Source organism: Hippocampus zosterae, chromosome 6 (assembly GCF_025434085.1).
Source record: "Hippocampus zosterae strain Florida chromosome 6, ASM2543408v3, whole genome shotgun sequence".
Lineage (NCBI taxonomy): Eukaryota > Metazoa > Chordata > Actinopteri > Syngnathiformes > Syngnathidae > Hippocampus > Hippocampus zosterae.
This window is the reverse complement of record NC_067456.1, coordinates 21,295,026-21,314,649: the sequence shown is the minus strand read 5'-3', so window position 1 is coordinate 21,314,649 and position 19,624 is coordinate 21,295,026. Positions and strand designations below refer to the sequence as shown.

The 19,624-nt window shown below is 44.8% G+C and overlaps 2 protein-coding genes across 11 annotated transcripts in view; one reads left to right on the top strand and one right to left on the bottom strand.

Moving 5' to 3' along the window:
* LOC127602295 (uncharacterized) overlaps positions 1-13,168 on the bottom strand; it is a 70,973-nt gene extending 57,805 nt beyond the window's left edge. For 6 of the 10 annotated variants that reach the window (XR_007962739.1, XR_007962738.1, XM_052068372.1 and 3 more), the window contains exon 1: positions 12,165-12,864. Coding sequence is in view for 4 of the 10 variants with exons in the window: in XM_052068372.1 (XP_051924332.1) it covers positions 12,165-12,296 (132 nt within the window). In the remaining 6 variants the exon portion in view is untranslated. Of the gene's footprint in view, positions 1-12,012; positions 12,096-12,164; positions 12,865-12,903 lie in introns of those variants that run through there. The other 4 variants (XR_007962735.1, XR_007962740.1, XR_007962736.1 and 1 more) reach the window with 4 other exon arrangements.
* The window catches only part of zmat4a (zinc finger, matrin-type 4a), an 80,027-nt gene that overhangs the window by 46,927 nt on the left and 13,476 nt on the right, over positions 1-19,624 (top strand). The window contains exon 6 of the mRNA XM_052068358.1: positions 15,294-15,390. Coding sequence (XP_051924318.1) covers positions 15,294-15,390 — 97 coding nt within the window. The remainder of the gene's footprint in view (positions 1-15,293; positions 15,391-19,624) is intronic.

The following is a 19,624-nucleotide window of genomic DNA, read 5'->3' as shown; positions in this document are numbered from 1 at the left end:
TACACGCGTGCTGTCGAGGAAGGCGCAACCATCGAGCACAGATTCTTCTTTGACAAATGTCTCGGCCAAAACGCTGAAAACAGTCCACAATGGCTCCACACGAAAGGACAACAAACACCATATATGACAAAACAAAGAAAAAAGCAACAAAAAAAGAAGAGCTCTCACAGTCTGCTGCCAACTATGGCGCCATCTTGATTGATATTTTGACATTTGAATCACATCCCAATCGACGTTTCAAGTCTCAGGCTTAGATAATAACAGACTTATGGACAGAATGTAATGCATGTGCTGTGTCTTCCCCTTGTATCTTTTATGACAACAGGCAGTTGTATTCCAACGTCAAAGAACAAATGTAAAAATAATATGCCCAATGCATATTAATATTTAATTTTAACAAATATAGAGAAACTTGAAAGGTGCTTATAAATAAAATGTATTATTATTATTATTACTTTAACTCCTTATGTGAAAAGATGTCATATCCGCACCAGTGAGAGCTTCCGTTTTTTTAATAACTGAGGGCCATGGTCTCAGACTCAGAGGTGCTTATTCTCATCCGTTTGTTTCACACTCGGTTGAGAACTACTCCCAGAAGACTATTCCCAGAAGAGTAAGATCAAAGCTTAATATTGCCAACAGATACACATCACCTGGACACCCCCCCCCCCAAAAAAAAAAACAGACATCAACATTTAGGTCAGCAAATCTTGGGGTCTTATTTATAAGTGAGGGAAGATTGGAGCGGGAGATCTATACCACATGCCGTGATGTGGCCTCGACTCTGCATCGGTCTGTTGTAGTAAAAAACATGATTTATTGGGTGAGCTATGTTCCCATGCTCACCTGTGGTCTCAAGCTGTGGCTTGTTACCAAAAGAAAAAATATTACATATAAAAGTGGCTAGAATGAGTTTCCTCCTCTCAAGGTAAGGTGAGAAGATACTATAAGTCATTTGGGAGCGGCTCATAGGAGAGAAGCTTCTCCTTCGTATCAAGAGTGGCCAGAGGTTGTGGCTTGGTCGTCTGGTTTGGATTTTGTCCTGGGCGCCTCCCTGGTGAGGCACTACGGAAAGTTGAGTCGATGTCTCCTGGCTGGCATGGAAGCAAGATCCCCAATCTAGTGTTCTGTCGTTAGGCTGAAATGACTGATGCGCATTTCTGTTTGAACTAAAGACATCTGTTTTCTGTGTCAGGCTCAATTTAGTTTCGTCTGTTCAAGGGTCTCAATAACCTCAGTCAGGACTGTGAGAAAATACTACCCAAGTGTATGTCGTAAGGCAGGGGTGTCCAAACTTTTTGCCAAGGGGGCCAGATTTTATGTGGTAAAATGTCGGGGGGCAGACCTTGGCTGACATTCTTTACATTGAACAACAATATTGTTCAACACATTTTAGTAAGCCAGTCTGTTTCACATTTCCATTTTTATTTTAATTTCAACAATCTTAATAATTTCTTTTGGTTCATTTGAAACAGGTATATCACATGCAACTGCTTATTCACTTGACTTTTTCTTAAACAGAAGTCTCCTGAGTGCAAATTGATTGATTTGAAACATAAAATGTATCACCATGACTTTTCAATAGTCACAAAACCTTTGACTCGAACAACAGGGAAATGAACAAGCAATACACATATCCACAACTGCAAGGATCATTTGAAATATGACATATCAGTCAATATAAACACGGAGTGATGTCTTGTTAACTCGTGAGTGATGCCCTCTAGTGTCTAAATGCTATTACTCATTTAGTGAATGCTATTACTCATTTAGCCACTAGAGGGAAGCAGTACTCTATGAAACATCACTCACCAGTCTACGAGACCTCAGTCAATGCAACACGTGTTCCATTGCGCCCAACCTGCGGGCCAGACGGCACTAATTTTATGAGAGGGGCCGAGGGCCGGACTTTGGACATGCCTGTCGTAAGGTCTATTTAGTGGAGAACCTGTGAAAGTAGACTTGTCAAGGAGTGCTTTTTTTCTAGTGGTTTGAGTGTTTTTGTTTTGATGTGAATTAGTAAAAGTGTATTTGCCAGAAGAGCAATCTGATATTAAATAAAACCAACATAGGCACTCCCACACTCCCCTGTCGAAAAAGTTATTTTCAAGCCCATCAAAAATGGAACTGCATGTACAGTAATTCCTCGTTTATCGCGGTTAATGGGGACCAAAACCACCCACGATAAACGAAAATCTGCAATCCAATTAACATAAACAGATAAAAAAAATATAATAAATTAAGTCCGCAAACGGTCAGTGAGAAAATGCAAAACAACAGCGAGTCACATAGAGCAACATATACAGTACTGAACTCCATGTATATGTAACATATATATATATGAAAAAATCTGCGATGCACTGAACCCGCGATAAACGAACCGCGAAGTAGTGAGGGATCACTGTATCTGTATTTATTTAACAAAGGTCATTTACACAACACTACATGGATGGAAATAATTATATAACTATGGACAATGTAATGGAGCCAGCCTAGTTACGCTCTCTAAAATGTGCATTGCGAGAAAAATAAGTCTAAAATAATCTGTTTGCAGCGCCATACTAAACTCTGAATATTCTTACGTACACAACTTTGACCAACATGGAGTCATCTTTCTAAGCGAAGACACACAAAAAACAAGCAACTGTGGTGCTATGAGGAGATGACCAATATGCCTGCTGGGGAGTCAATACATTTTGAGCTGTCGATGCCTCTGATACTCAGACATGTGCGCTTTACCCTATTTTGCCAGTCCGTCCTCCATCCGCGACCTGGGTACCCCTCCGTCATCATCCCTCCATCCTTAGTCATATCACAATTGTCCTCTGTCCCGGTCCGTCATTGTCCTTTTAAAGTACTTCAGTCCTATTCCGTGCATGACGCCGTGGGAGAGAGGCATGGAAATTAATAACCAACAGACGAGACAACCCTTACTTTGCTCCATACATTCGCGTGGCACTGCCGATCCCATCTTGAATGGCGCCTTTTGCGACAACCGCAAGCAAGTACCGGTATTACCATAGAAAACATTTACATTACATATACAAAGATACCTTGAATACGTCCACACCGCAGCCGTGTTGGATGTGTCATGGATCTGTTTGTTGGATTGGATTGGATAAACTTTATTGTCAAATGTACTATATGTGTAACATACAGCGCAGATGAAATGTCTTCCCTCTCAACATAACACACCTAACATCACCTGTTTGTGACCAACAAGTGGCACTGTAGAGCTCCACCTGCAGCTGCACACTTGTTGGTCATTGTGTCATTAGTTGTCACTTTAAAAGATTTAATGCCCAACCACTCAGTGTCGGGTCATTGTTGCTGTCACTATTGCTGTCATTGTTTTCTGTTGGTGATTCTGCTCTTGCTCGTATTTTGCTTCTGCCATGGGTTTTTGTTTGTTACTTTGGATTTTTGCTGTCTTCAGGTCTCTGATCTGGATTTAGCTTTCTCACTGTTTGAGAATACAATTTGTGAAGTTCACCCTGCTCCTCCCTCCTGCCTTTTTTTTGGGGTCCACCACCACCACCGTTCATGACAATATGCTTCCTCCTTGGAGTTATATCATTGAGCAAAACCTCACGGAATTATTGCTTTTGATTGTCTGATTTTATCCTTTCTCAGTTTCATGATTTTAATTGCCAAAATTATTGCCGATATAAGAGCCACATACAATGTGGCGGGTGGGCTGGAAATATCGCTTTTACTCGGTTCAGCAATTGTCTGCCACAGAGTTGAAGAGAGAAAGTAAAAGTATATATGTGTGTGTGTGTTTTGCATAATATGTTCATGTTTTTTCTTTGCATCATTTCTGTGTTTACAGTGTTTGGCCATTTACAGCAGTTTTGCGGTTGTTTTGTGCATTTTTTTTAGTTTGCATGTGTGTGTTTGTCTTTTTTTGTTTGTATCTTTTTGTGTGTTTACAGTGTTCGGCACCGTAATTGTCACTCTAGAATGGACGAATATGTCACAAGTGTCACAAGGTACATGGATTGATGGTTGTCTATTTAGCTTAAAAATTAATTGGGATCTGACTTTGTTCTGGTTCATGTATTGTATTTTTCTTGTTGTATGTTTTCCACGTGCTTGCGTGAATGTGTGTGTGTGTGTTTTGGGGGGTGGAGGGGGGTTAAAGCAAGCAGCTGCTGCTGCTGCCAAAGCACTTTTCTCTCCATCTTCATTTCCTTTGCTGTTTTTATCCCTTTTTCTGGTTTATCTGATGCTGCTTTTCCCTCAATCTGACCCCCAGCATCATCCTCCCAATCTGCTCAGCATGTTGATAAAATGAACAGCCTGACTATGCAGATGTACATGTGATGAAATATTCAGGAGCTCCTATGATAGAAGTTCAATCACCATGGAATGTGCTGCTTTGTTGTAGAAATGGTCATCCATAAAAAGGTGGAAAGGTAAAATGAGAAAGTATAGCGGAACAGTGGTCATAATGGGTACACCGTTACTATTTTGTTCATATTTTTGGCATGGAACAGGGGTCATCGTTGACCATACAACTCATTGTTTCAAGATGCAAAACACCAAGTGACAGTTCTGTGGAAAAAAAAATTTCTTGGGATGATTTCACCGTCATTTCTATTGGTTATCAAATGTGTACTTGTCTTTCTGTGAAGTCATTTTATAATAATATCCATCCAGCCGTGCATTTTCTGATCTGCTTATCCTCACAAGGGTCTTGGGATGTGATGGAGCCTATCCCAGCTGTCTTCAGGCAGAACTGGTTGCCAGCCAATTGCAGGGCATTTTAAAATAATAATAATAATAATAATAGTAATAATTTGCGATTGGGACGTGAATATGGAAAGATTTTGTTTGAATTTGCATTTCATAGTGTCTGATCACCCGTTTTTTTGACACAACAACAGGAGGTGAATGAGAAGACTCAATGAGGTTTCAGTAGTGAGGAAAAGCCCAATCAACATTTTACCCATTTCATTTTAAGCATCTGATCATTATTGATTAATAGTAGTGTTAGCACTAACAATCATGAGCATTTCCCTGAATTGTCAAGAGTAATTTAGTTGTGGAATGTAATAAAGGTGAAGTAAATTTTATTCAATGTATTTTTAAGTATTCCATAACTTTTGAATTAAGGTACTCAAACTCTATTCTTAAAATTTACAAAATTAAAGAGGCTGCAAATTAATACCCGGCATTTATTGGGTAGATTTAAGAATCAAAAATCGAATTGGTGAGTCTTTTGTGTGTCAGTCTTTTAGCACAAGAAAAAAATGACACAGAGAAAAAAATCAATGTCCGTACTGGCCTTTAGTTGATGTCACATGACGACAGCACTGGTGGCAGAACAAGTCCTGTTTCAGAATTGCAAATTTGCACAATTGCTACCTGCATTATTGAGAGATTTTCTGATGCATAATACACCCAAATGAACTCTTTTGAAAACCAAGTCAATGCGGCTTGGCTCGTCTACAATTAGCCACAAAATGTAGGAAAATGTGCCTGTGCCTCAGGAGTCATACTTTTTAAAACACGTTCTTTGATGATGAATGAAAGCAAAACACAATGGGCGTCTCTATGTTACAGAAATCAAGTGAACCAGGCCTTTCCCAAATAATATTTTCCACAAAAACAATATATGGCTGTCATTTCAAGAGAAAACTGCAATAGAACGTGTTTAACACTCGTTGGTGATGTCACTTCCATCCATTACCTCGGCATAGAGAAGAGTGCTACATTACTTGATGGCTGTTGTCTGAAGCATCTTTTTTGCGAATGTCCCAGAGGACGATTTCAGTCCGAGTAGCACCACAAAATGCTCCTTCACAGCTTCCCTTCAGTTCAGAAAGAAAACTCTTTCCCAAGAAAGTTTATTTTTTAACCAAATGGGAAAAACAACACTCAGAACCATTTTTATATAATTATGTTAAAATACATCAATGAAATATGTAGGATGCATCATAAGCAATGCAGATGAAGATTAATTTACCCCAAACTTTAATATGACCAGCTTCTTTCACCTTAGACAGCTGGCCAAAATAAAACCTTTCCTCTCACATGAACACTTTGAGACAGTAATTCATGCCTTTGTCACATCCCGGCTCGATTACTGCAACGCCCTGTACTTTGGAGTCAGCCAGTCCTCCATCAAGCGCCTTCAGCTGGTACAGAATGCCGCTGCTCGCCTCTTGACTGGTACTCGTAAGAGGGAGCATATAACTCCTACTTTGGCATCCCTTCACTGGCTCCCCATTCATTTTAGAATTGTTTTTAAGATCCTCCTCTTTGTTTTCAAATCTCTGAATAATCTCGCGCCACCTTACCTCTCTGAGCTCATACGCCCCTACACCCCTGCCCGGCGCCTCAGGTCTGTGGACCAGTCTTTGCTAGACGTACCAAGAACTAAACTGAGGCTCAGAGGGGATCGAGCCTTTTCTGTTGCTGGTCCATCTCTCTGGAATGACCTCCCACTGAACATTCGGCAAGCCTCCTCGCTGCCCATCTTTAAATCCCTCCTCAAAACTCACTTGTATTCTTTGGCGTTTGACTCAGCATGACTTAGATTTGCTATTGGTTTTACTGCTTGGTGCTTTCTACCGCCTTATTACTTATTACTTATTACTGATTCGTCTTACTGTTTATTGTATATGTTAAATCGCTCCATGTACAGCACTTTGTATGCAGCGATGGCTGTTTGAAAGTGCTCTATAAATACTGTTGACTTGACTTGACTTGACTTGACATAAAATGTGATTTTGTATACATAACACTTCTTCATATTAAGTACAAGGATCACAATAAGTACTGTATGTCCCAGCTGACTTGTGGCAAAAGAGGCCCTCTCTCTCTCTCTCTTTATATATATATATATATATATATATATATATATATATATATGAAATCTACCAAACGTGCCACAGTCTGCTTGCACCTCAATTAATCAAAATCACAGTCTTCTCTCTGCGTCCAAACTTATACTTTCTCTCAGCAAGCGTAAAATTGAGTATGTTTCCAATATGTCAGACACAAAAAAAATAAATAAGTCAGTCCACCGGAACACCAAGCATGGTGAAGTGCGGTCGGCCAATTTCCAAAACGCACGTGAGGAGCACCTACACGAAAATCAAGATACGCGTTTTTACGCCCGACGGCATGTGGGCTGTCAATGTAAATGGACCCCAAGTAGTTTTGTGTCTGTGTCTATTTTGTGACTTTATTCTTTTGGGTAGTTGATTGTAAGTACTGATGGAGGCGAGGGGAGGGGGCAGGTTGTTGTGGACACGGCGGGATCCTTTCACCACCCTCTGCTCCCTCCAGGTCTTCCGCGTGTTCGTTTGAATTCGGGCTGAGGTGAGGTGTGAAATCAGAGGCTGCAAATGGAGAGGTTCTTGCAAGAAGCTTTATCTGAACGTTCAGGGCACAAGTGTGACACAAAAGCAATCGTTGTGGTCAAAGCACAAATGCGCAAAGGTAACATCTCTAGACAAGTCTTAGGGCGTAACTCCTAATGGATATCTCCCTTTCGGTTTCTGGATGACCGCTCTAATATTTTAATGTTCTTGGCTTCTTATCATTTCTGAATGGAATCATCAAATACTTTTATTTTCGAAAGACATAAAATATAGTGGCAGTGCTTTAATGTTGCAACATTTTAGCTTTTCTTCGAAGTCGTCTTAATGCTGGCTTCCACAAAAACCATAATTGTTTGCAGGGCCTTGCTTTTGGTTGGAACAAGCGCAAAACCGCAAGTCAGCCACGAGATGCATTTACAGCTTTGTCTGATCTATGTCTGCAAGCGGTATTCACATTATTTTCCGTTGCTAAGGCAGTTCAAGTCAAGGTCATACCATAAGGTTCAAGTGGCGGTCACATTACAAGGTTCAGAGTAAGGTCAAGCTGTAGTCAAAGTCTGTCCGTCCGCAATGAGTAGTTTAAGCTAAACATACAAATAGATAAATGATGGCTTCAATACTTAGGTGAATTGGGTTTTTTTCATGAATTTTTCCATGTACTGTAAATTGGTTAAATACATTCAACAATAAACGCTGGATTTCCTGCTCATGTGTCATGCCCAATGAATTATTCACAAAAACTAAGGTGAAAACAAGATGAGATAATATTGTAGTTTAATTCATCTATCACTTATGTCACTTATTCAGGATTCAAGGACTAATTGGGTAAAAATTGTTGCGCACCCATAGCTGATCACTCAAACACAGGACCGACACATGGGATTAACCACAGTCAAAAGTGATATTCTATTAGGACGTCGAAGGGTATTGATAGCAAGAAGTAAAATCTTGCTTCTTGTGGTCTTGACTTCACGCATCAATCAACGTCAATGACAATATGGGATGCTGGTGCTTGCTGGGATGCATCGCATTTGAGCGTGGTATGGATTGACAACTGGCTTGAATGCGCCTTCAGACTTGTTTTATGATGCAGGTGATTCAGTGTCCATAAATATTTGTTTGTTTGTCTGTTTTTACTGTCTTTTTATATCGACTTGCAAGGACCTACATATGACTGTGCTTATATTTGCTGAAAATGCAAATAACAATCCACCAGTACAGAAACTGAAGTAAAACCACTGGGCAGAAGAAAAAAAAAACTTAAGGCAGGCATTTCTTCTGCTCCTCCACGAATCCAGGTGTTTTCTGTTGTGTTCCCGCCGCCCTTTTCTTTGGGGCTGGCTTACTTCATTTTGTGTGGTATTCTGTTTACAATGAAGTGAAGCCTCCCGCTGTATTACCTCTGAAACCTAAATTCATAGAATTGATTACTTACTTTTATGACCGAATACTCCTGGGGGAAGTGAAGGGTCCGGTGCCTGACAATCAACGAGACAATTATGCTTCTGCCATGTCGATGGCGTGCCTCTTCTGAGCTCAATTTAATGGGAATGCGGGGAACCACTTCGATTGGCCAGGTAATCAAGTCAGCTGCATCCACTCTCTCAACAGCACCAATTTTTAGCTCTGCCCCTCTGCAAACATACCAAAACTCCACCCATGTGCATAATCAGACTGCAATAACTGCTAAGATCTTTCTATCTGCAGTTTTTACACCAATAATGTAAATATAAACCTGAAACTGGACTAGATAAGGACCTCATACAGTGGATGTCTACCCTTGTGGTCCTGAGTGATTCTTCCTGATTGGAAGTGAACAAAAACAAAAGACTGTGTCATATTATGTTGATCTGCAGATGCAAAGACTTCAAGATGACTGGGGGGGGGGGGGGGGGGGAGCACGAGTCGGGTTTGCATGGAGCCACATATTCCAATTAGAATAAATCTGAATGACCAGACAGAAAGAAAATGTTCCATGGTAACACTTCAAATGGAATAGAGAGGCCGAATCCAAATGGGATTTTGTTCGCGTTCACAAAGGTGGTATACATTCTTTTTGCCAATGTGCATTCTGTCAACAATTCCATCAAAATAACCTAGGTGCGTCCTGTCGGCACAACCTGTGGGTTGACATGCGTCGTGACGTTGTTGTTTACTCTCCTTACAGTTCAGCAACATACCAGAAGTCTCTTGCAGTGTAATTTGTTTTTGATATTGCTTTAATAAGTTTACTTCGCAAAAGATCAGCGATCCCTAGGCTCAAAGGTGCGGATCAAACCGTCGCCAATTCCTAGTGGATCGCAGTGAAGTCCGTAAGGGAGCCTCCACGCCGAATTGAAGGGACTTTCCATCACTGGAGAGTTGGTGCAAAGTGGTAATGACCTTCGGGTCAGCAAAATCCCGCGGGACCGCGTCCGGCGGTATACAAATCCACCGCAGTCCTGGCGTTAAGCGCCTAGCAAGACGGCGGACCGGATCCCCAAGCCGACCATCCTCATGGGTTATGAAGGAATGCCCACCCTTCAAAATAAAACACCGGGCCCGGCGCACCCACGGTCCAACCTCGGGTGCTGCAGACCCCCTGGACCACCACCGTCGGCCACCGCGCTGCCGTGGACCCTGGCCACGGGGTCGAAGTGCGGGGGCGGGGTTGCGACCCGTCCCCCTCCCTCACGCTACATAGCCCCCAGGATGGCGTTTTCTCCACCCTCCTCCTGCTGCCCCCTCAACCCGTTTCCCCCTTCTCCCGATCCCCTTAACCTCAAGAAGTCCGGCGGCGATGGTGCGGGGCGTCGGGGACAGGCTCAGATGAGGGCCCACGTCCCTAGTTCCACAACCACACGTCGGCGGCCGTGGCACGATGGTCGCTCCCCTTGCGAACTGGTGATGGTGCAGGGGAGAGGCAGCGACCACGGTGGCGGAGCAGGACTCTTTAGTCGTAGCGCTGCTCCCTCAATCCGAGGAAGGGCCAATAAAAGGCGGCCTAAACACGCCCATCACCGCCGCCGATCGGCTGGAGACCCGCCTCCAGCAGATTCATCCTTCATGCGGGCGAAACAAATACAAATACAATAACCGGACTGCTTTCCTGGAAATCGGCGCTTGGAATGTACGAACCCTGATGGACAATGCAAGAGCAAATAGACCGGAGCGCAGGACTGCCCTCATCGCCCTTGAGATTCAGAAGCTCGGCCTGGACATTATTGCCCTCTCCGAGACCCATCTCCCTGGTGCCGGGCAGATCGAGGAGCCTCGTCACGGGTACACCTTCTTCTGGAGCGGACGAGCTATGGAGGACAGAAGAATTCACGGTGTAGGGTTCTGCATTAAGTCACATCTGGTTAGGGATCACAACATCATCCCCGTAAGAACTTCTGAGAGACTCATGTCCATCACTCTACCTCTATGTCAATCCCAATCCCTTGTGATCATCAGCGCCTATGCACCTACCCTGGACGCCTCGGAGGAGGCGAAGGAGTCCTTCTATGCCGCGCTGCGTGGCCTGATCCTCTGCGTCAACCCCTGGGATAAGCTCTTGGTACTGGGGGATTTCAACGCTCGGGTGGGCCGGGACCATCAGCTTCGGGGAGGGATTCTGGGGAAGGAAGGCGTTGGCAACTGCAACGAAAATGGAGAACTACTCCTTGGTCTCTGTGCACAGACGGAGATGGTAATAACCAACACACTGTTTCGGATGGCCAACAAGCACAAGACCACCTGGCAACATCCAAGATCCGGCCACTGGCACCTGATCGATTACATCCTTTCCCGCATCTGCGACTGAGCGGATTTCATGGTCACGAGGGCAATCCGCTCCATGGATGACGGATGGTCCGATCACAGGCTGATAGCCTCTAGACTTAGGCTGAAGATCGCGCCTGCGAAAAGAACGAAGAAGATCCCCAAGAGGATACGTTTCAATGTTGGGCTGCTGAGGAATCCCGAAGTCCTCGAACAGTACCAGACGTCCCTCGCGGACAAACTGGACACTCAACCTCGGACCCTCCCTGCCACTGTCCACTCAGACTGGGAGCACTTGAAAACTGCGCTCACCAAATCCGCGGAAGAGGTCCTCGGTATCCAGAAGAGGAGAAATCCCGATTGGTTTGCCGAAAACCTGGAAGAAATTGAGCCACTGATTTCAAGAAAGAGAGAGGCTCGCATTGCATGGCAGAACTGTGTTTCCTCCAAGAGACTTGAAGAAGTCTACCGGGCGGCCAAGAGTGAAGCACAGAGAGAGATCCGGAGGATCCAAAATCAATGGTGGGTCAACTTTGCCCACCAAATACAGAGTTTCGCTGACCGTCACGATACCAGATCCTTCTTCGAAGCAACGAGGAAGATCATCGTTCCGGCTCACAGTCCTCCAATGGGTGTGAAGGCAAAGGATGGCACAATCCTGCAGGAAAAGGAGGATACTCACCAGCGATGGAAGGAGCATTTCATGGAGCTCCTGAACCGTCCGACATGCGCAGCAGATGGCTTCCTCGATCCTGTCCCCCAGTTCTCCGTGCAACACTGGATGACGGAGCTGCCGACTCTCCGGGAGATCTCCGGAGCCCTGAGGAGGATGAAGAAGAACAAAGCTGCTGGAGTTGACGACATCCCCGTAGAACTTTTACAAGCTTGGGGTGCACATCTCCTCACCCGCCTCCACACCTTCATCCTTCAATGCTGGGTCGAGGAGACAGTGCCTGAATAACTGAAGGACTCCGTCATCGTCACGATATTCAAGAAGGGCGACAAACTCGACTGTGGAAACTATCGTGGAATTTCCCTGCTGTCAACTGCTGGAAAATTCATCTGTCGTATACCGGCCAACTGACTCACCTGTCTCGCTGAGCGGGTTCTTCCGGAGTCCCAGGCGGGCTTCCGTCCAGGCAGGGGAACCGCGGACATGGTGTTCTGCGCCAGGCAGCTCCTGGAGAAGTGCCGGGAGCAGCGGAGGGAGTTCCACGCCATCTTTTATGATCTGGCCAAAGCGTTTGATTCTGTGCCATGAACAGCACTCTGGAAAGTGCTGGAACGTCAAGGCTGCCCCCCCAAATTCATATCTCTTCCGGATGTTTCACGACGGCATGAAGGGTTGCGTCCTGACTCAGGGCGAAATGACTCCCCCATTCCCGGTCCGGACCGTGTCAAACAGGGCTGCACGGTGGCGCCGACGTTGTTCTGCCTCTACATCGCCGCGCTCATCCACCACGTCACCCCTGTCCAGGAGCATGGAATCACTCTACGCTACCAAACTGAAGGGTCACTCTTCAACCTCAGCCGTTTGAGGAGCAAGCGGGGGACCATGGTCACGACCGTCAGCGAACTCCAATACGCTGATGACAATGCTGCGGTCTCCAACTCCTCCGGGGGCCTCCAGCTCATCGCGGACGGCTTCGCCGCGGCGTACAGGACCTTTGGCCTCTCCGTCAACACCAAAAAGACAAAGACCCTCCACCTGAACCATCATCCACCCCAAATAACCATAGACGACGAACCCATCGAGCAGGTCTCGGCGTTCCCTTACCTGGGTAGCATTATCCAGCAGGACACCGGCCTCACGGAGGACCTCACTCACCGTATCCAGGCAGCCCACACAGCCTTTGGACGCCTCGGTCGTCTGGTCTTCAGGAATCACGCCATTTCCACCAACACGAAGATCATGGTGTATAAGTCTGTCTGTCGTCCTCACGACCCTTCTCTATGGCGCCGAATGTTGGACCCTCTATCGGAGCAGCATCAAGAGGCTTGAGAGGTTACACCAAGGACGACTCCGATCTCTCCTCAACGTTTCCTGGGAGGAGAGATTGACTAATAATGAGATCCTCACCCGGGCTGGCCTCACGAGTATCGAGGCCATGATCACCTTGGCCCAACTGCGGTGGGCCGGCCACGTGCAGCGGATGAGCGACAACCGTCTCCCGAAGCAGCTCCTCTACACGGAGTTGCTGGAGGGCACCCGTCCCCGCGGAGTCCCGAAAAGATGATTCAAAGACCAGCTAAAGGGTCATCTTCAGCAGTGCCGGATTCCCCCGGCACAGTGGGCTGACCTGGCCGCGGATCGGGTGGCCTGGCGTGGGGCTGTGCGGGGCGGGGTCCGGGTCTTCGAGACTCGACGCGTCGCTGCGGAGGAGGACCGGCGAACGCGGAGGAATGAGAGGGCCCTTCAACCGCCCGGCCGCCCAACCCACTTCTGTCAATCCTGCGGGCGGGGTTTTCGGGGAAGACTGGGCCTCCGCAGTCATCGGAGACACAAACACCAGGAGCCGTCGCCCTGTCCTAGGGGCCGCATTCCTCGATAACGAGGGCCTTCACCGAATAAGTTTTAAAACAATCACAACTACCGTGCTAAATTGACGGATGAACTCCAATCTTGCTAAGTTTATGTTATGTTTACATTGCCTGATCTCCACGTGTCACACAGCTGATCTTCTTAACATCGTGGCCCATGGAAACGGCAGATCAGAATACATCAGGTCACATGTAAACAGGTGACCAGAGAGCTTCATTGAGAATTATTTCAATCAGAACGGCAAAAAAAGTCTCCATGAAGCATTTTTATAGCATTTAGTGATTGGGAATCCTTCTTATCACAAGACATGGCTGGGGGGTAAATCCGGCCAGTGATATGACCAGAAGGCTTCCAAGACAAGTCCACGAGGGAAGAGCCGCAGGTCGCTGGAAATGTTTGAAATGTTTACTCAGGCTGCTGTGTAATTTTCTCTCCTTTCCAAAATAGTTGGGGAAGCAAGCAGTCATGGGCTGCTGCAGAAAAGTGCACTGCTGCTTGCTGCATAACATATGATAGAACAGCTGGGCTGCATGCAACACTGAAAACTTCCAATATAGTGTTGCAAAGGAATACATTTTATGCAACGCCAATGTTCTCGATTACCATCTTTGATTTGTTGATTAAGAGCAAACAGTGTTATAATCGCATTGTGACAATCATGTCTGCTGATATTTATGGAGTTGGAAGGGCAAATTTTGGCTTTCATTTTTCATTAAACATAATTGGTTTTCAATGATTTTCTTCATTTGTAGCAACAGAACTCACTCTGGAGGACCTGAAATCCTAATGACACTCTTTTCTCTTCCTCAACACGGTGTCCATATTTTCATCCTGGATCTGTGCAGTTGATATAAAAGGTCTACACCGCCATGTTCGAATGCAAATCTTTTTGTACGCAACAAACGAGACCAAGATAAGTTTTAAAACATGAATGTGACCTATGACTTGTAGTACTCATGTAATAAAAAAAAACTTTTTAAGAGGGAAGGTAAGCATTAAAAAATGAAATAATCTGGTTGCACAATTTTGCATACCCTCTTATAACTGGGATGTTGCCGTGTTCACAATTATCCAATCATTTGAAAATTCATTGTTAAATAGGAAAGAGTACACGCCGGCCATCATTTAAAGTGCCTCTGATTAAACCCAAAATCGATTTCAGTGGTTCTAACAGGCTTTTCTGATATTTTAGGGGATGTTTTAGCAGAAGCTTGAAGGTTTTTGTGCCAAGACTTCACTGGTATTTGGAACTGTTCACAATTCCCTCCACCTCATCGACACCCAGAAAACTGCTTTGGGGAGAGGCCAGCGCCAATATTCGCAGTGTGCTGAAATGACCCACACGCAAGGAAATGCAGAATTGACAAATCACGCTTTACTCTTAGTGCCAGTTAATCCAGAAGCTCCATTATGGTGATGTTGAATAGAAAATATGTCATGACCATTGAAAAAAATATATATAATTTAAAAATGTTTACATGAACATGAAAGTTCTCCCCGCTGCCCACCATTTAGTCTGTTACACTGGCTCCGCTTCAATGCCGGTTTTCACCTTGAGCAAACAAGTTTCCGCACACGGCGAGGAAATCAGACCCTCAGAGTTGCTCCGCCTAATATGATTGATTTCACATTCGCACCGCAAATGAAGTGGATGTACTTTTTTTGTGTGCTTCCAGGTCTGAAACGTAGCTATACCTGTGAAGTGTGCAGCATGACGTTGAATTCGGTGGCGCAGTACCACGCGCATCTGCAAGGCTCAAAGCACCAAAACAAGTGAGTTGATCACGCAACTGTGGGGTCCAGATGTAGCGCTCATTTGCATCTTTTAAGAATTGATGTTGAAGTGCGCAATGCTAAATGCTGCTTTTCATTTTGGCATGGAAAAGATTCTGGTTGCGTTCATCTGTGTCCTTGAAATCCCCTGCTCCCCAAGAAGGTCTGTGCATTTTAGATACAGTGCATTTCACAGGGCATGCATAAATTATGAGAAAATTGTGGAACGAGGCGATGCTGAGAGTGAAATTTTAGATGGGCTTAAATTGCTGGGGGCACTCTGGTAGACTTCAGTCCCATTCCAGATTGTCTTCTCCCCCCCAAAAAATGGAACCAAGTATTTCCTGTCGGCTAAAAGTGGGTCAGAAATCGGTAACTTCTTTAATCTTGCAAAAGCTTGTCGTAATTTCATGAATATCAACAAAAATTAGCACAAGTTAATTCCGTGGATTCATCAAGTCTGCAGCTTTTAGCCCTTCTCGCTTTATTTAAGGCAAATCATAAACTTTACTTTGAAAATCAGAACATAGAGTATGTGCTGCTACATCATGGAAAAAGTCGTTATGATTCGAATATCTGCCTGAAAGTCAGTGCGTGCAGGTGTCTGTTGGAACTGTGAAATTTGCATGTTCTTACCATGCTTATGTGGGGTTTCTCATAAAATATTAGTTTACTTTGATTCGGCTGATGAATGCAGTAAATTATATGGCCAGTAAGTAGCTCATTGGTCGGCATTTGTCTTGAGATTTGGAAGCTCTCATTGAGACACTCATTGCAGACGACAATATGGAAATGGAAACATGAAAACAGACTTGTTGCTGGAAAGATTGTCAATCTGCTTCCTTAGCGCATGATCTCAGTAAGCAAGGCACCACTCCGATTTTCCTTTTTTTAGGTGGGGCGAGGGGGGTTAAAGTAGCCAAAGCAGCACCACATCGGCAGTTTGTCTTATTTGACAGATGTTACATGGCTTGCTTCTCCAGGAATTAATTCCTCCTGTGAGGCAGTTTCTTGTCACACACGTCCATGGGGATGCTAGCATCAGAAGACGTGACATACCGTTTAACAGCTCCTTGCTTCAGTCACGCAGGCCTGCAATGCTTGCTGGAGCCAAGGGGTTTCCATGTACATCTGTTCTTCCGGTCTCTGTCACACACTAACACAGATGCACAAACAGTACCTTATACTGAGCAGTGTCCCACAGGGGATTCAAGCCACATGCCACCCCCTAAGGCCACCACTTGATCCACAACCAGCTTGATTCCCCCCAACCATGTAAGCCTCAACTAGGTGTCTTTTTTTTACATTCGTTTAGTTAATGTACGATAACCTTACAGTACATATCTGATGTCCTTTATCATAGATAGATAGATAGATAGATAGATAGATAGATAGATAGATAGATAGATAGATAGATAGATAGATAGATAGATAGATAGATAGATAGATAGATAGATAGATAGATAGATAGATAGATAGATAGATAGATAGATAGATAGATAGATAGATAGATAGATAGATAGATAGATAGATAGATAGATAGATGCCTTCGGAGGCACGGGGAGAACATGCAAACTCCACAGAGGAAGGCCTGAGCCGGAATCAAACCCTACCACTCTGCACTGTGAGGCAGATGTGCGAACCAGTCTTGACTCGTGTGCCACCATCATTTCTATATTTATATCTATTTATATATCACACGAAGTGAGTGCATTGCTTCGCTCTGCATGACTGAAGCTGGTCAGCACCATGTGTGATGAATAGTCAGCGATATTGACATACAGTCAAACTTCGGTTTCGTCCATAATCCGTTCCAGAAGGCTGCTCGAAAACCGAAATTGTTCGAAAACCGAAAACACGCTCTTTTTACAATAAAAATGTTGACTGAACACATCTGCTCACAATGGAAAGCTGTTATGTTTCGGTCTGGTTACGTTTCGTTTTGGTTCCTCATGTGCCTTTTTTTCGCCACCTGTTGTCGTTATCAGTGTCCCTTGTGTGGAACCAATTAGCTCCCTCAACCCTTTGTGTCTTATCCAGGTTTTTCTCGTTGTCTAGTCGCTTAGCTTGTATTTAGTTTCCTGAGTTTCTGTCAGTCTTTGTTGGGTCATTGTGAGCTGTGAGTATGTGAGCATGCGTGTGCTCGTGTCATGTTTTGTTTCCTGTTTTTGTTTTGTTTGATACTTGTGATTCCCAGTCATTTTTTGAGTACTTCGACTTAGTGTTATTTCCATTGTAATTCTGTGTGTATTTTTTTGTTAAATACAATCAATCCACCTTGCTCCTCCCTGCCTCCCTGCTTTTTGGGATCCTCCTACAACCACCTTGCAAAACGTGACAAAAACAACACGAGGAAGTGTCACTTCCACGTGTAAGGAAGGTGAGAGGAGTCAAATGGTGCATTCAAGTGCGCTCAGTTCGAGAACCGAAATTTGTTCGTCATCCGAGGCATAAAAAACTGGAAATTTTGGGTCGAAAACCGAATTGGTTGAGAACCGAGACGTTCGAAGACCGAGGTTTGACTGTATATGTTCAGGTGTGAAGCTTCACTTACAGTGAAAAATTCAACCAATGGGAGCGGCTTTATTGGAAGTGAAGAAGCTGCCTGTCTTTATGGATGGCTTAGAGAGGATGTCCAACACTCAGACCCAAGCGGTGTCTGGGCTCAACCGCAAAATGGATGCGGTTTTGGAGCGTCTTTGCAAGATGGAGAACAACTTGGAGAAGAAGAAATCGCGGTTTCGGCTGATCGGCGCCATTGAAGAGACACAGACCACGGACTCAAGGCTGTCTGGAATTGTTGGCAGCCGTTCCCAAAGCATATGCTATCTCGACCTTTCCCCTGGAAGAACGTACGCATGGAAGCTAGTGCCCTACCATCACCCCTTTCTTCCCGGCCATAGACTGATGAACCAGGACTGTCTCCATGATAAGACCTTGACGTAGCAGCTGCAGCCTGATACGCACACATAACCAGACAATTACACGCGCACACACACCCTTGTCATCACCGCCTTCATTGTTCCTGGCTTTTCCCCGCGATGAGAACTGATCTGCTGAGCGCTGAAATTGACTATGAATACCGGCGGCGAAGCCATGAACATGCCATAAGGCAGACAGCTTTTACTTACAAAACCCAGGATAGTTTTCTCCCAGCTTATCTGACAAGTCAAGGATGGAAAATCTTGGTGTGGGGTTGGCGGTTATATAAGTTGACCGAAATGTGACAATATCATGCAGATGCTTACACATGCATTTTGGTGAAAGGCCACTTGATGAGTGGGCATGCAACCTGTAAGCAAACTGTTTTTATCGTAGGTTTTCTACGATATTTTTTAAAGACGAAGCATATCATGACAATAAAAAAATAATGAAATAGGTTTTGAAAATACAACATGTGCTATTATTTATAAATGACCGTGCCAGTGAGCTAAGCAAGGTATGAAACATTGGTGACTAAAAAAAAAAAAAAACTGCATGTGGTCCCTGTGCACTGAAGTAGAAAACAGCTGAGTGCAAGGCAGAGGCAATTCATAAGGTAATATTGTTCCAGCACTCATCTCCCATTTAATGACAGTGATTTACCGCAACACACTGCCAGAGCTGTGCAAAGTGCCAGGCCATTTTGATACCTTGGAACCATTAGTTGCTCAGAAAGGGGAGACAAATGACAAGATCATCTCCTAGACATTGGCATTCCAAGATCAGGTTGGACAAATGACAAAGACCAGCACATGCTTTAGACCGTGCAATGTCATTTTCCCTATCATCAAGCCTCAAAATAAAACGACTGTGCAGGCCAAGATTGTGTACATCTCCAAGGTACTTCTTACTTTTCAGACATCACAAAGTGGTAAGATTGTGAAGTTTAAAAATTATGTCGGATCAAATTTATTCGTTAACCACCCTATTGCGATATATTGGGCAATGAATTAACACGTCGGCTTCACAGTGCAGAGGTACCGGGTTCGATTCCAGCTCCGGCCTACCTGTGTGGAGTTTGCATGTTCTCCCCGGGCCTGCGTGGGTTTTCTCCGGGTGCTCCGGTTTCCTCCCACATTCCAAAAACATGCATGGCAGGCTGATTGGGCGCTCTAAATTGTCCCTAGGTGTGAGTGCGAGCGTGGATGGTTGTTCGTCTCTGTGTGCCCTTTGATTGGCTGGCAACCGATTCAGGGTGTCCCCCGCCTACTGCCTGAAGACAGCTGGGATAGGCTCCAGCACCCCCCGCTAC